At 43.9% G+C, this 15,719-nt stretch overlaps 1 protein-coding gene across 8 annotated transcripts in view; it reads left to right on the top strand.

Moving 5' to 3' along the window:
• Nucleotides 1-15,719, top strand: part of LOC105187233 (uncharacterized protein CG43867) — a 159,957-nt gene that overhangs the window by 132,533 nt on the left and 11,705 nt on the right. For 4 of the 8 annotated variants that reach the window (XM_025304563.1, XM_025304560.1, XM_025304565.1 and 1 more), the window contains 10 exons: nucleotides 3,692-3,859; nucleotides 4,166-4,351; nucleotides 8,553-8,755; nucleotides 9,214-9,448; nucleotides 9,543-9,717; nucleotides 9,870-10,106; nucleotides 10,216-10,507; nucleotides 11,290-11,563; nucleotides 12,125-12,514; nucleotides 13,975-14,193. In XM_025304563.1, the coding sequence (XP_025160348.1) occupies nucleotides 3,692-3,859; nucleotides 4,166-4,351; nucleotides 8,553-8,755; nucleotides 9,214-9,448; nucleotides 9,543-9,717; nucleotides 9,870-10,106; nucleotides 10,216-10,507; nucleotides 11,290-11,563; nucleotides 12,125-12,514; nucleotides 13,975-14,193 (2,379 nt within the window). Of the gene's footprint in view, nucleotides 1-2,016; nucleotides 2,198-3,691; nucleotides 3,860-4,165; nucleotides 4,352-8,552; nucleotides 8,756-9,213; nucleotides 9,449-9,542; nucleotides 9,718-9,869; nucleotides 10,107-10,215; nucleotides 10,508-11,289; nucleotides 11,564-12,124; nucleotides 12,515-13,974; nucleotides 14,194-15,719 lie in introns of those variants that run through there. The other 4 variants (XM_025304564.1, XM_025304562.1, XM_025304567.1 and 1 more) reach the window with 3 other exon arrangements.

Here is a 15,719-nt window from a genome sequence, read left to right as displayed (position 1 = left end):
GTGACATTTTGCTCCTTTTGCAGCGTGCGCTTTTGAGGGTGCTGGTGAGTCGCGTCGCGATGTGAAAGGGAACCTTATCAGGCGGTATCGCGCTAGCACCGCTTGAGGACGATATATCGGTTGCGACAGCGGCTTAATGAGTCGCGTCTCGTGTAGAGAATTGGCTCACCGCCAGTGTATGAGTAATCCTCACTTCCCGCCGACATCCGCACATTAAATAAAACGAAGAGATGCAGTCGTCATCGTCGTCGTCGTCGTCGTCGTCGTCGTCGTCGCTACCGTCGCCGACGCCGCCTCTTCGCGTCGTCCGGGCCGGGGCCTTACTTCGCCTTCGCGACTTTGTCGCATGCGAACTCGCGCGCGAGGAGAGTCCGTCGAACGAAATCGAGCGCGGAGTTCCTCGCTTCGTCCGCTGAATGATTCTCACGGACGTCGCGCTGAAGAGCAATCGTTATCGAGTCGCGGGACGGCGTTTCTTCCCGGCTGGCCGCGCCGCGGCCATCGCAGCAGGTGGTTCCACTGTGCACGTTAATACACATTGCACGGGGAATTGCGTGGCGCGACAGGCGAGCCCGTATTTATCGAATATATTATTGACCGGCGGCCCGGCAATTTTCGCGTGTTCGTTAAATTTCTACGCAATAATGCTCTCCGCGCATGAGTGGCGTCTCGTCGTAAAATACGCTGGCTTTGTCGCGGGTATCTCTGCCGAGAGAGAGAGAGAGAGAGAGAGAGAGAGAGAATGTGTGTGTGTGTGTGTCGCTGGTTTTATTACGCCACTAGACGACGTCGCGCCGAGATGTACTAAAAAGAAGAGACAGAGGAAGGGACAGAGAGAAAGGAAGATATATTCTGTTTCTCCGTTTCGTGAACTGTTTCTAGTTGTTCCGATCGTGCAGCAATTTAGAAGGCAACGCGGACGCGCGATATTTCACGGCGGATTACTAAAATTAAGCGACGCCGCGCGCGCACGAGAGGGCGACACACGTCGCCCGCGCCTAATTACGCTCGCCGAATAAACGCGTTCTTTCTCCGCTCTTTTTGTCCCGCCATTGTCCCGCAGGTTGCGATAATTTCTAGCGCAACCGCGGGAAACTGTTGAACGTCCATTGTGCGCTCTCTCGAAGGGTGCGCGCGCGCGCACACAGCGTCAATGGCGTTATTTCAATAGCGTTATTGATACACGCCTCTCCTGAGCGATACAATGAGCATTTAACGGCTTTCACGTCCAATAAAAGCCGCGAGAATGTTGCTCGAGGCCTCTCTCTCTCTCTCTCTCTCTCTCTCTCTTTTTTTTCTTCTTCTCTCTCTCTCTCTTCTCTCTCTCTCTCTCTCTCTCTCTCTCTCTCTCTCTCTCTCTCTCTCTCTCTCTCTCTCTCTCTCTCTCTCTCTCTCTCTCTCTCTCTCTCTCTCTCTCTCTCGCTCATGAGGCGAGTTAAGTGAGTCACCCTTGCTCACGCGGCACCGGATATTGAAACACACCGGCAGCAGCGACTTCCTCATAGCCGCATTGTCAAAGCGCACTCGGGATCGCTCTCCGGCCTGCTCTCTCATTCCTCGGCGTGTCTTCTTCGTCTCGAAGCCTGCGCTAACGGGATGCACAAGTGGAGCGGATCGATAATTTTCAAGAATGATCCCGAGAGAAGAAGGCGGCGGAGGAGAGCTTCTCGCTCGCGGGAAGCCTCGCTCGCTGGGGAATTCTTCTTCGCGAATCGAGACTCTCGCTCATCCGTACTCGTCGACTGTCGCGCGATCGACTCGATCGTCAATTATCAGACGCCGCAGGGGACGGCGCTCTTTTAGGGAGCGAGCTCGCGCCGGCTCTCAGGGTCATCGGCATGACCTACGGTGGTTGCGCGCGTGTCGTGTATGCATACGAGTAGCATCTACAAATTCACCCATTGGCCACGAGCCAACGTGACTCACCGCCTCTAGAAAACCCCCGGAGTTTATGTACTTCGCTGCCGTTTGCCTCGCTTCAGTTCGGCGCGATCTTCACCGGCGAGCGGACGAGGCAGCCCCGGCCTCTCGGCGTCCCTGTGCGCTTGTTCGCGTTTGTTGCGAAGGTCGACGCGAAGTATTGGCGTAGATGAAGCGTAGATATTCTACGCGACGAGCTGCTGTAAAATAAGGATAGAGTAAGAGGTTAGAGCCGCAGCTCTAGAGAAACCGTCTACCATGGCAGCGTTCAATCGGGGTAAGACGAAGACGACGGTGAAGACAGTATCGCATCGTAATTACGTATTTTACGATTATCCAGGATATCGATGACTACTTCTCGTCGCATGAGAGTCAGTTAAGTTTAGCGGATCCGCGGATCTCGCGATTTCATCGGTACACGGAAGGGGCTCTGAAGGGGCTATGAAATTACCAGCAACTACGAGACGCGGTGAATTTCCTCCGGGAACGTTCCGTCGGAGAAATCAGAGATGAAAGCGCGCGACTGTACGACGAACGGGGCTATCATCTCGCGGGGATGAAAGCTGATCGCTTTACGCCGCGAAGCGCGTGGGCGACGCGGCACGTCGCGTCTCGCGTCGCAAAGACGACAAGGGAAGGCGATGAGACTCGCGAGAAAACACCGAAACGGTAAAGGCAGGAGGAGGAGAAAGAGGACCGGAGGGCGGCGCAGACAGACAGAGAGAGAGAGAGAGAGAGAGAGAGAGAGAGAAAGAGAGATCGATATAAGTTGGGCAGCACATGCCGGGAAAACATTCCGGCTTTCCGTCGAGAGAGAGAGACGATTTCCCCGCGTATTGATTTTCTCTCGACAAGTCCCCTTTCGGCCGGCCGTCGCCGGTGGACAAAGCTCTCGCTCTCGCTCCCGCACGCTTGCGAGCGAGCGTTAAGGCGATATCGATTTTTGACAGCTGCTGCGAAACGTGCACCCCGTATACCGCGTGCGAACCGCGTAAGTTGCGTATGGACGAGCGTAAGCGCGTCCTACGTACAGTTGGAAGGGTTCCCCCCTGATGCACGAGTCCTCCCTCTCCCTCTCCCTCTCTCACTCTCTTTTTCCCGCTCTCTCTCTCTCTCTCTTTCTCTCTCTCTCCCCCTCTCTCCCTCCCTCTCTCTTTTTCTCTCTCTTTCCCCCCCTCTCTCTCTCTCTCTCTCTCTCTCTCGCTCTTTTTCTATCCGTCTATCCACAAGCGCACGCAAACGCAACGCGAGATCCTTCGCACACTCGCGCGATTTCGATCCCCGCTTTCCTCGAAAAGCCCGCTCGGCCTCATCGTGTCTATTACTGACCCCGCGACCGCGACTCCTCGCTCGATCAGCTCAACGTACTCGACGTAAGTCTCACATCCGGGGCACTGCGGCTAGACGGAGGTTCCTCCGCGTTTAAGTACCTTGGGTCCCTATGTGTCCGCGAGATATCCGAACAACGCAAAGAAGAAGAATCAATGCCTGAATAGAAGTTGCGTAGAGAAGCACCGCACGACACCGCTGAATTGCAAACGTTGTATTTCCGGTTGCTTGGCTCGCCCAACAGCTCAAGACTCATCCTTAAAGGACTAAGCAGGAATAGTTATTTACTTTTTAGATATTTTATGTTGTAGCGCGTCGATGTACAGCTGTACCGATCGATCAGCGAAGTTCTACGTCTCCGGGAAACACGGCGCGAGTTGATGCTCGTTTATACATGAACGCTTACTCATTCACTCGCTCACTCACTCTCTGTCCGTTCCAGGTACGGATGATGGAGGAGCGGCTGGTGAAGGGTGAATACTGCCTAAGCACATCCGGCGTCAGTTCTCCGCCGCATTCGCTACCGTCCACCTCCGGTACGCAGAATGACAAGATCGAGGACGTCCATTGTGCCTGCATCTCCAAGTTAGAGACGCAAGTTGAAGAGCAGGTAAACGGAAACACTTGCATAGGAGGAACTGGCAGACGCGTTGAAGCAAGTTTGCTTCTTTCGCCGGGGGAGAAAAAAAACTTCGACAGTCTGAGGAGCTTTTGAGTCACAGTCGGTTAAAAGTAACTGGTGATGAAAACGCATTCTCTTAGCAGTACACGAAGATAACTGCGACGAGTCACAATTCGTGTTACTCTCGCGCTCTATTTTCTCGATACTCGAGATTACGATATCCGACGGCCGCCCGAATGGGCGGGATCCGGCTGAAAGCGGTCTTATCAGTCAGTCGTCGTTGCTCGTTTGCAGAGACAATTACGGCTGCAAGACGCCAGGCAGGTGGAGGCGAAAGCAGCGAGGATAAAGGAATGGGTCACTAACAAGCTGAGAGAACTAGAACAACAGAATCAACACCTGAGAGAACAAAACAACAAGTGTAACCAGCAGCTCGAGCTGTTGCGCAATCATATCACCAACATCGGACTCAAACCACCCGTAAGTTTCGCGATGGTCGGCCGTCGACGTGCTCCTGTTTTTCTCCTGATTTATAGCATCAAGGCTTCTGCTTCTCCTCGCCGCAAATTCTGAGCGAAGAGGTCCAACTAAAAGCTAAAAGTTCCCACGGGTTACGTAGAAGCAAAAAGATACATCCGTAAAATGACGCCTGCAGTCGACTGAGTGCATTTCCAAAATGCTTCGAAAACGCTTCTTCTTCTTCGAAGCAAGTGATGAAATCATAAGAAGAGATAGAAAGGCAGTTAGAAAAGAAAGTTGCATATCATGTTAATTTTACGGTTATTTATTGATTCTCAGAGGAGAAATTTTCGGAACATTATAGAAAGATGCGAAATATCTTAAAATGTGTGGGAATTTTTAATATAAGTTTCTTTGCTTTTGATATCATCAATCAAAAAGACATCAATCGACTCTTTGTATGGCACATTTTTCCTGCCTGACGGATTTCTATAAAATCTTGCATTTCTATGTTTCTTGGGCTTTGCTGATTACAAATTTAAGATTAAGTTTAAAAAATTCAAAATGGCAGATCCAAGCTGGCATATAAGGATAAATTAGCGTAAATCTAAATAGATGTAAATTAGTTCAACACTATATAAAAGTTTTTCAGATCGTTCATTATGAACTTCATAATTCAGATTTACAAATTCATTCAAGTAATTTGTTTATGAAAAAATCTAGCGTACGAAAAATTTCGAAAAGAATACGTATTATATTCTGACATGTGAAAAATATTCAATAAAATGTTTAGCCTTTAATTTTAAATACTTTTCAAGAAATTAATTTTTTTTAATAATTTGTTCAACTTTATTTGTTTATAAGTAATTAAAAATGAATTGGATATAAAAACTATGTATTAATATATCAGAAAAATCTGAGATCCTACTTATTTTCATTAAACATTAATTAATATATCGTAAAAGTGAAAGGAAAAAAGTATATTTATTACTGCTACACAAAGAGTTAACAGAACTTTGAACCAGGTGCAAACACATTTATTGGTAGGTGTAAGTCTGAATAAATGTAAATCAGATACATACTATTTTTTCAAGTCATTAACTACGAATTTCATATCAGATTTACAAAATCTCAAGCACTTGGTTTATAAAAAAGTCTAGCGTGCGAGAAATTCCGAAAAAAATATATATATTATGTTGTCTAAAAAGTATTGAGCCTTTGAAGGTCAAAATTGAGAATACATTTATTGTTATTTGAAAGTAACATTATGAAACTACATATGCACCATTTTGTTCGATGACCTTCTGCCATTTTTCCGGCAACACCATAATCCTGTCGCTATAGAACTTCTGCGGTTTCTGGTCCAAAAATTGTGACACATGGTTTTCACAGGCCTCTTTTGAAACTAACGTGACACCATTCAGGGAGTTCTGCAGAGATCGAAACAAATGATAGTCTGACGGTGCCAGGTCCGGGCTATAATAGTGGATGCATTAAAACCTCCCAGCCAAGTTTTCTCAATTTCTGACGGGTCGTTAAAGATGTATGCGGTCTGGCGTTGTCAGCGTAGTATACGACATCCTTTCTGTTGACCAGTTCCGGCCGTTTCTTTTGAATTGCTAGGTGCAATCGCGCTAATTGTCGACAGTACAGGTTCTAGTCTATCGTTCTGCCTGGTGGCAGCAGCTCGTGATGCACAATGCCCTTCCAATCCCACCAAACACACAGTATAACCTGTGTGACTGAGCGTCAGTGTGGGCTTTGCCACAGACTGTGGAGCTTCTCCTCGCTTCGACCACGATCTTTTTCGCACATTGTTGTCGTAAATTATCCACTTTTCATCACTCGTGATCAACTGCTTCAGAAATGCCTCGATTTCGTTACGTTTCAGTAGAGATTCGCAGATAGAAATTCGATGGAGTAAATTTTTTTGAGTCAGATCATGTAGCACCCAAACATCGAGCTTCTTTTTGTAGCCAGCTTTCTCCAAATGGTTTAACACTGTTTGGTGATGGATGTTTAGGTCATTGGCGATGTCATGACTGCTTACCCCGCCGGTCTTGCTCGACTTTTGCCAGAATATCATCCACTTTTTCTGTGATTGGTCGCCCACTGCGAGGAGCATCTTGGACATCGAAATTTCCAGAACGAAAGCGACTGGACCATTTTTGGACTGTTGCTTTTGATAACGTATCTTGCCCATAAACAGCACAAATTTCTTCACGGGCCTGCGCATTATTTGCGCCTTTATCGAAATAAAATTGTAAAATGTAGCGCAGTTTTGTGGGAAGTTCACTCATCTTCACGGCGCAATACCTTACGTCTGATTATAAGAATTCCAACACTTTTTATACGTCTTCTAGCTTCAACTGTCAGCTGTCAAATAACGTTAAGCCTGACCTACTGCAACTCATATACCCTGAGATTTGGGACACTAATGCTATCTCGTGCGCAAAAGGCTCAATACTTTTTAGACAACCTGATATATATACAGGGTGCTAAAAAAGGCTGACAAACCTTAAGAGATAATAGAAGATACGTAAATAAACAATATGAAATAGGAAACTAATAATTGGGAACTTATTATATATGAGGTGTGAAAGAAAAATACTATTATTATACAATTGCATTTTACTGACATACTTTTGTATGTACGTAAGCAGGAGAAATGCATTCAATTTCAGCTAATTACAGCAATATTACACATAATCAACTTAATATGTCCGAATTTTGTAACATTAAACAACGGAAGGATATATTCAGTCAAATATAGCTCAAAATGTGATCTTTCTACGTTGCTACATGATTTCATTTTCTGCGCATCTTACGTTTTCAAATTATTGAATTATTCGTTTATTGGAAATTGAGTGCATTTCTTCGTTATTATTACGTGCATAAAAAGGTATGTCGGTAAAGTGCAATTGTGTAACAACGGTATTTTTCTTCCACACATCATATATAATGTATTCCCGATCATTAAATTTTCTATCTCATATTGCTTATTCATGTATCCCCTATTATCTCCCAAGAGTTGTCGATATATCTTTTTAGCACCTTGTATATTATATTTTGACACATAAAGAATAATAACATTTTCAACTTTTATAATCTTAAATACTTTCCAAGAAATATTATACAGGGTTTCCGGAATCTTTGGAAATGAAAAATTGTAAAGATCAATCAGGTTAAACTGAAAAGAAAAGTCAAGCACCATTTTGGAAAAATTGCAATAATTATTAAGTTATTAATGAATGAAAATCATTAATATATTACTTCTAGAGGCTTTTTTAACCGATAACTTTAACTGATAACTGAACATTTGATAATTTGTTTGCAAAATGGTAAAGGAACAAAACTTTTTGTTCAGAATAACTTAATTTGCATAATTATATCACGGCTATTGTGCCTAGCGATAGGTTCAAGATTCAGTTCAAAATTCAATATACTCACATCTATCGCTAGACATAATAGCCGTTATATAATTGTAGGTTGGGTCATTCTGAATAAAAAAGTCCTTTATCATTTTGGAAATAAGTAGGCAAATTTTCAAGTTATCAATTAAAAGAGCCTCTATATGTGTCTCATTTTCAATCATTAATAACTTAATAACTACTGCGATTTTTGCAAAATGATATTTGACTACTCAGTTTGGTCTGATTAACCTTCACAATTTTTCGGTTTTAAAAGATTCCGGGCCTATACAAAAAACCTTGAGAACTACTACAAGCGACTGTCATATAATTGTATTATAAAAAGTTACTTAGAACTTCACCTCTATAACATATTTAAAAATAAAAAAAAATCGATGAGTTCTGTGTTATCTTTCATATATATTTAGCGAATTATATCTTCGCGGGAAATTGACACGTCGCGAGAGAAAAGTATATTGAATTTTGAATTCTAAACCTCGAACCTGTCGCTAGACATGATAGCCGATATAATTGTAGATTAGGTCATTCTGAAGAGAAAAGTCCTTTACCATTTTGCAAATAAGTAGACAAATTTTCAAGTTATCAATCAAAATACCTTCTAGATGTGTTTAATTTTGAATAATTAATAACTTAATAACTTATTAAAACTTAATAAAACTGTGTTTTTTGCAAAATGGCACTTGACTTTTCTTTTCAGTTCGATCTGATTAATCTTCACAATTTTTCGCTTCCAAAAAACCCCGGACACCTTGTATATGTTATAAAGCATCATGAAGCTTTTCGTAACGCAGGCACCAACGAGAGCATCGCTGTCTCTGGAAGTAGACCCCACCTTGCGTAGACGATCCGAGAGCCTGGAAGGCACGCCGCAGACGGTGCCAGAGTGCGTGCAGAATATCGTGACGGAACCGCAAACGGCCACGAAGCATCGGAGGCATTTGTCCGCTTGCGGCACCATTCAGCGAGGGATCCCGACCAGCAACATGGACTCGAGGTAAGGTTCTTCCCTCCCGCCGCAGCGAGCTCACATTTACGGACGCAAACGTTCTGCGTAAACTGCATTACCTCCGCCGCCACAAGAGGCTGAACACCACACTTCTCACTCGATATCCTTGACGGGACGCGAATAAACAAGAATACATCCGTACAGCTCGTGCTTTCGATTCTCCTTGGGAGGCCTCACGACGTGATAGCGGCGCCCGAGTTTCCGAAGTGTGGTACCCTGTAACGTCCTGGGACTTCCTGAGGGGATCCATCGGCCTTCCCAACTGTTCCTCGATATCACGAGACTTGATTCCTATATATTTTGCCAAGCATTAGTATTATTACCTTGAAGAAACACGCGCGGGCGCACGCACACACTCACATGTACGCACACGCAGCACAACACACAGGAAGCAGTGAACTCGGTTCCGTGCTTTATGCTTGCCGCTTTTCTTTACTTCCCCTTAGTCTGTTGTCCGAGGAGCTGGCCGCCGCGGTGGAGAACTTGGTGATGTTGCCGAACATACCCGGTGTCTCGGACATGAACAGGGACAGCGGGAGCTCGGAAACGGTGCACGACTACGCCGAGATCTACACGCCCAGCAGAGAGGGCATGAACTGGCTGCAGGGTGGAGGCCAAGGCCCCCGGCCGCCGACTCCGCCTTTGCACAGATTCCCCAGCTGGGAGGCGAAGATATATCAGGTGATGTACGCGATCTGTAGAGATCCGATATATAAGTGTTCGTCGAAGCGAAACGAATTCCACGCGATGTAACGATCCGCTGGACAATTTGTAGGTGGCAGACGGCGGCCTTGGCATCGGTCCACCGTCAAACGAGGAATCCGCGCCATCCACGATGACTAACACGACCAGCTCGTCGAAGCATTCCCAGGTGACGGGGCATAATTTGACAGCGCACAACTCTCAAGGCTACTGCGATATTTCGGTTCCAGTGTACGCGACTGTCAAAGGTATTTCCTGATTATGTCACTTACTGCGATTCGCACGAGTAATGATCGAGTTGAAGCTATTGACAGTTGAATTAATTTTCGCCCACTCAGCGCTGTAGAATGAAGCTAACGCTGCTTTTCATGTCTAATGACGCTGATGCTGTGTTCTGCAGGACGCGCTAGTCAAATCAGATCGATGCCCTTTGGCGACAGCTCCGACGACAGCTCGGACGGAGAAGAACATCCTAATCAGACCGAGACCAACACCAGAATCACCAACAGTTCGTCCGATAACACGGATTCTTCCCTCGGCAGCGGAAGCAGCCCATCGAAGAGCATCAAAACCACCAGCAGTCTTAGCCCCGCGAAGAGAAGCTCCAGCGGTTCCCCTAGTAAAAGCGTAAAACGTGGTGAGTTTTATCCGGCTTCCTAGAAGACGACACCAAACAGTAAGGAAATATTGAGCTTCGCGCGTAAGACATCGGACACCCGACAACTTGAATATCGCTCGACTTGCAGACACTTCTCTCGAGTCAGGCTTGTCCGAGGATTATGCGATACCTCCTGATGCGCTCAGCTCGACGTCTCTGGAATCTAGCATGCCTAGTCTGCTGATGCGTGTATCCGGCGAAAGTCCAAAGCGACAAGAATCATTGGAGAAGACAGGTCACCTAGCGAAACTGGGCGGCAAGTTGAAGACTTGGCGAAAACGGTGGTTCGTCCTGAAGAACGGCGTGTTAACTTACTGGAAGAGTCAAAACGATGTCAATCGGAAACCTCAGGGCCAAATAATCTTGGATGAAGTATGCAGGTATGTATCTGCGATGCACACACTGCCCGCGATTCGCCAAATTTCACCCGAAATGTGCAGGGTGTTTTAGAAAAAGGTTTAGGACTTTAAAGACAGATAATACTCAAATGAAGGAAGGAAGTCTTAATAAATATGACCAAAAAAATTAATATTAACGGAATTACGAGCAACTATTTATTTTAATCAAAACAAGTGACTTATTAGCTTCTGCTGCTTTTGTATTCTCTGATGTAATTTGTCTATGTCATTTATCGGTCCATTTATGCTTTAAAGAAATCTCTAGAAGAGATCTCTTCGCTCTTGCTTGAAACATAAACAAACATCTATTTTCTTTCCATTTATACACACGTTTCACCGAGCAATTATTAGTCACATATCCTCGTGAACAATGAACGATTGTAGAGAATTGTCACAAAATTTTCATACTACAATGAGAATGATATTATCTCAATCAAAAAATGGCAGAAATGCATTTCATGTATGACCATGCGCTAGAAGCGAGTAAGTCACTTGCTTTAATTAAAATAAACAATTGTCCGTAACTTCGACACTGTTAATTTTCCGACCCATGTTTACATTTTTCCTGCATTTTGGACCTCCTGCATTCCTCTTCCTGGAGGATTCCTCCTCCATTTTGTGAATACTTTTGTAAATCTGTTCTTAAAGTCCTGAACTTTTCTTTTAAACATCTTGTATAACGAATTCACGAAGGAGAACACACTTCTTCATTTTTTCTTCTTTCACAAAGAACAAGATAAGAAGCACTTTTGTCCATCCTTCAGGATCAATAGAGCCGAGGGTGCTGCTACTTTTGAAATAGCCACCGGTAAAAAGACTTATTACCTAACTGCGGACTGCATCGCCACGATGGAGGATTGGATAAGAGTACTGCAGAACGTACAAAGGCGAAACGCAACGAAACTTTTACTCAGCAAGGAGGACAACAAGCCGACGATACAAGGTTGGCTGACAAAGGTGAAGAATGGCCACGCGAAGAAATGTTGGTGCGTGCTCATCGGCAAAATGTTCCTGTATTTTAAATGTCCCAGCGATACGGTGAGTGCACGTGCAAAAGTATGTGTGTGTGTGTGTGTGTATGTGTGTGTACGTGTCGTTGTTAAGCTTGTGCGGGAAAATGCAACAGCGGTTGTTGCGTTTTCGACACACAACGACGGACGAGTTTACTCAAGACTTCGGTTTCCTCGCCGCAGCTATCTTGACGTCAAAAGTGAGGGAATCCGTGCTAAAAATTCCTGCGGATCACAAAAAGATACATCCATAAAATAATCTTTGCAATTGACTGGATACATTTCCAAAATATTTCGAAAATTGTCGAAGCGATCAATAAATGGGCGAAAAATCAAGGCGACCAAATCCTGAGAAAAAGTAACTTAAAAAGAGAAAGGTCGTATGTCATATTAATCTCACGGTTGTTTATTGACTGGAAGCAACAGGAAAGTTTTCGGGGCATATTAGAAAAGTGCTCAATCGACTTAATCAGTAAGAATATTTAGCATGGACTTTTTCGCTTCTAACGTCAGAGTTTCACAGCGAGAAACCGGGAACCTTGATAATTCAGTGAATGTCTCAATGTCGTCATTGAAATCGCGACTTCAGAACCCTATCGGCCAAATCAACATGAGGGACGCTCGCGTGGAGGAGGTGGAACACGTGTCGGACAGCGACAGCGAAGAAAGGGACGCCGAGTGTCCGCACGAAAGAACAATCGGTATCTTCCCGACGCATCAAGGCCCGACGTATTTGCTGATGCCACACAAGCAGGATAAAGACAACTGGCTGTATCACCTGACGGTGGTCTCCGGCGGCGGACCAAGCGCGGGAACGCAGTATGAGCAGCTGGTACAGAGACTGATGGAAACCGACGGGGACCCCACCTGCGTGCTGTGGCGGCATCCTTTGCTGCTGCACACGAAAGAGAATATCACTAGCCCGCTAACGAGCCTGACCTCCGAGTCCCTGCAGACCGAGGCTATAAAGCTTTTTAAGGTTGACACGATTTCCTTCCTACGATAGCTTCTCTCAATCGAATGTATATACAGGGTGTTTAGAAAAAGGGTTCAGGACTTTAACCGCTTCGTTGGCATTGACGCACTAATGTGCACATCGTTTATTTTTTTATTGACTAGTTCAATTTTCATAAAAATTGGTACTCTAAGGTTTTTGAGGTTACTGAATTTTGAGGTTACTGAATAAGAATTTGAGGTCAAAATATAGCAATTCAAAATAGCGGATCCAAAATATTTCTTTATTAAATTTATAAAAAAAATTTAGCCCCTATTACATATACTGCATATATTACATATACTTTCTTGAATTTTCAAGTTTTAAACTCAAATTTAACTCAAAATTTAAACTCAAATTCATTTTTAAAAACCTGAAAAATCTCTAGATATCGAGTTTCACAATAATCACAACAATTTCCTTTTTTTGATTATCATATTGGATATGATCATATTGGATATCAGATGGATCTGCCATTTTGAATTTTGAAATTCATATTTAGCAACTTGGAAAACTCCTACATATCGAATTTCATGAAAAATCAGATACATTTTTTTGCCGCCATTTTAGATTCGCCATTTTGAATTTTCATATTTTTACCTCAAATTCATACTCAACCACCCGAAAAACATTTTAGTACCGACGTTTATAAAAATCAAGCATGATTTATATGTTGCCATTTTGGGTCAGTTGATACTATTTCTTAGTGCCAACGAAGTGGTTAAAGTGGTTGATGGTACTCACAAGGTGGAGGAAAAAAGTCTTAATAAACAGAAAAGTTAATATTGTCGGAGTTATGTACAATTATTTATTTTAATTGAAGTAAGTGATTTACTCGCTTCTGATGCACAGTCATATATATGACATGCACATCTGTCATTTCTTAATTAAAATAATACGAACGTACTGTAAAAATTTTGTGATAGCTCTCTGCAACTGTTTACTCTGTTTATGAGGATATATAACTAATAACTGCTTGATAAAATGTGTGTATAAGCGAAGAAAATAGATGCTTTGCATTCCAAGTTTGCATTCCAAGCAAAAACGAAAAGACCTTCTTCAGGGATTCCTTTAACCAAACATTCTCTTTACCGATAAGTGACATAGGCAAATTTCCATATAGAGAATACAAAAGCAGCAGAAATAAATAAGTCATTTGTAAGTCATTAGTTAAGGTAAAGAATTGTTCATTAGTCCGACAATATTAATTTTCGATTCATGTTTATTAGGACTTTTTTCCTCCATCTTGTAAGTACCATCTACCCTTGAAAGTCCTTAATTCTCTTTTCAAACATTCCGTATATATATATTTTTTTGCTTCTCACTTTTATTCAGCGCAGAGAGAGAGGAGTATGAAGAGTTAAAACTTAGGAGTGTGAGGAGTTAGGAAAAAAAAGAGATCTAACTTACGGCTGATGTAATCTTACACACTTTTAATCGTACAGGCTTGTCAGCTGTTTATGTCGGTGGCAGTAGAGCAAGCAGGTATCGACTACCACGTGGTTCTGGCACAAAACGCACTGCAACAGTGCCTAGACCAGCCTGAACTTCAGTCTGAATTCATATGCGCACTGGTAAAGCAGACAAGTCGTCACACGCAACACCGTTTGGGCGTACAGGTAAAAAAGGCCGCCAGACTTGTGTCACTGGGTACTGCGCGCGTTGTAAGTCCTGCTTATTGTTTAACAAAAAAAACAACACTCAACATCCTGTACCATTTTTTTTAAAGTTATAAGCGATAGCGATATCATCATTGGTCACGTTTGTCAGAAACGGATTGGATCATCCCCCATCTGTCTCATACGCTCATCACTTAACCGGGTTCCGGTATCATTTGATTCGCTCGAACGAATATTCCTTCAACGCGGAAAATGGTACACTGGGATAACGCTTAGTCAAGTATTACGAATATACCCTTGGTTCATAATTCTTATTGCAAAGATGAACTCGAGTACAGATGTAAAACGTGAACGCACCAGGTGGTGGTGGGGGTTCGGCGCGCAGCTCTAAAAGCGCCAATCGAGAATACACACGCCGTCGTTTGCCGCCACGATAATACTTGACCAAGCTCGGCGAGACTGTCCTTTAAGTTTTAACAATCATTCACACATTTAATTCTCATTTGCCGCTTTAAGTGTGCTGTCTTTTAGGCTCTCACCACTTGAATCGCATGCATTTATAATTCTGTTCGATATCACACGTGACGTTAAGTTCCGTTTACTCTTTTTATTATATATTTTAATATTATCACATCTCTCTCATATACCCAATCAGAATTACCCTAACGCCCTCCATGTGAGCTGAACATATTTCGACGATATCATGATACAATCGATCGCATTCAATTGTCTCATTTATATATTGTACGAATTGATTTTCTCTTTCTCTCTCTCTCTCTCTCTCTCTCTTTCTCTCTCTCTCTCTCTCTCTCTCTCTCTCTCTCTCTCTCTTTCTCTCTTTCTCTGATAAGGAAATTATCTGTCAAAATACGTTCCGCGCCACACACACACTTGCAGAATGGTATGTTGGTGTACATGAGGACACACACAGAGAAACATGTTTAAATTATTTTTTTTTCTAATTTTGCATAAGTTCCTTTTTTATGATATATAGCTGCAAGCAGTTACTTCGGTATTTTCTCTGTTTGAATGCTGCTTAGAGACTTAGATTTTTATCAGCGGAATCGATTGTTCTAACGAGTGAAATCCTCCTTGTCCTCTCTGTCTCGTCGAACGTCGAAAGTATCTGAAGACACTTGAGAAATGTCCGATACGCCTTGAAAATGTTCCTCGAGGCATCTCTCCGGAAGTCTTCGGGACGTTCGCGTCGTTTGGCGAGCTGCGACGGCAAGGGTAAAGACGACGGCGCAGACAAAGGAGACGCACTGCGACCTCCTTCCTTTGTCTGCACCGTCTTTACTCTCGCCGTCGCAGTGATTCCGTGGAGTTCCACGAAAACGAGAGGCTCTTCCGACGAAAAAGAAAAAGGGTCGACGATCGTTGTAATTTCGTTCTCCGGTTAATCGCTCGCGTGGGAATTACCGTGAGAAACGACCAGCGCGATCGACAACGGTCATCAGCAACGCTGCGCCATCGTTTGCGACGACATCGACGGCGACGAGGCGATCCGTCCGAGTCTTCGTTAACTTCTTCGTCGCGGTCACTGCTATCGCGGTCTCGTTGTCATGGCT

Source organism: Harpegnathos saltator, unplaced genomic scaffold, assembly GCF_003227715.2.
Source record: "Harpegnathos saltator strain DR-91 unplaced genomic scaffold, Hsal_v8.6 scaffold627, whole genome shotgun sequence".
Taxonomy (NCBI): Eukaryota; Metazoa; Arthropoda; class Insecta; order Hymenoptera; family Formicidae; genus Harpegnathos; species Harpegnathos saltator.
This window is presented reverse-complemented; position numbering and strand designations above follow the sequence as displayed.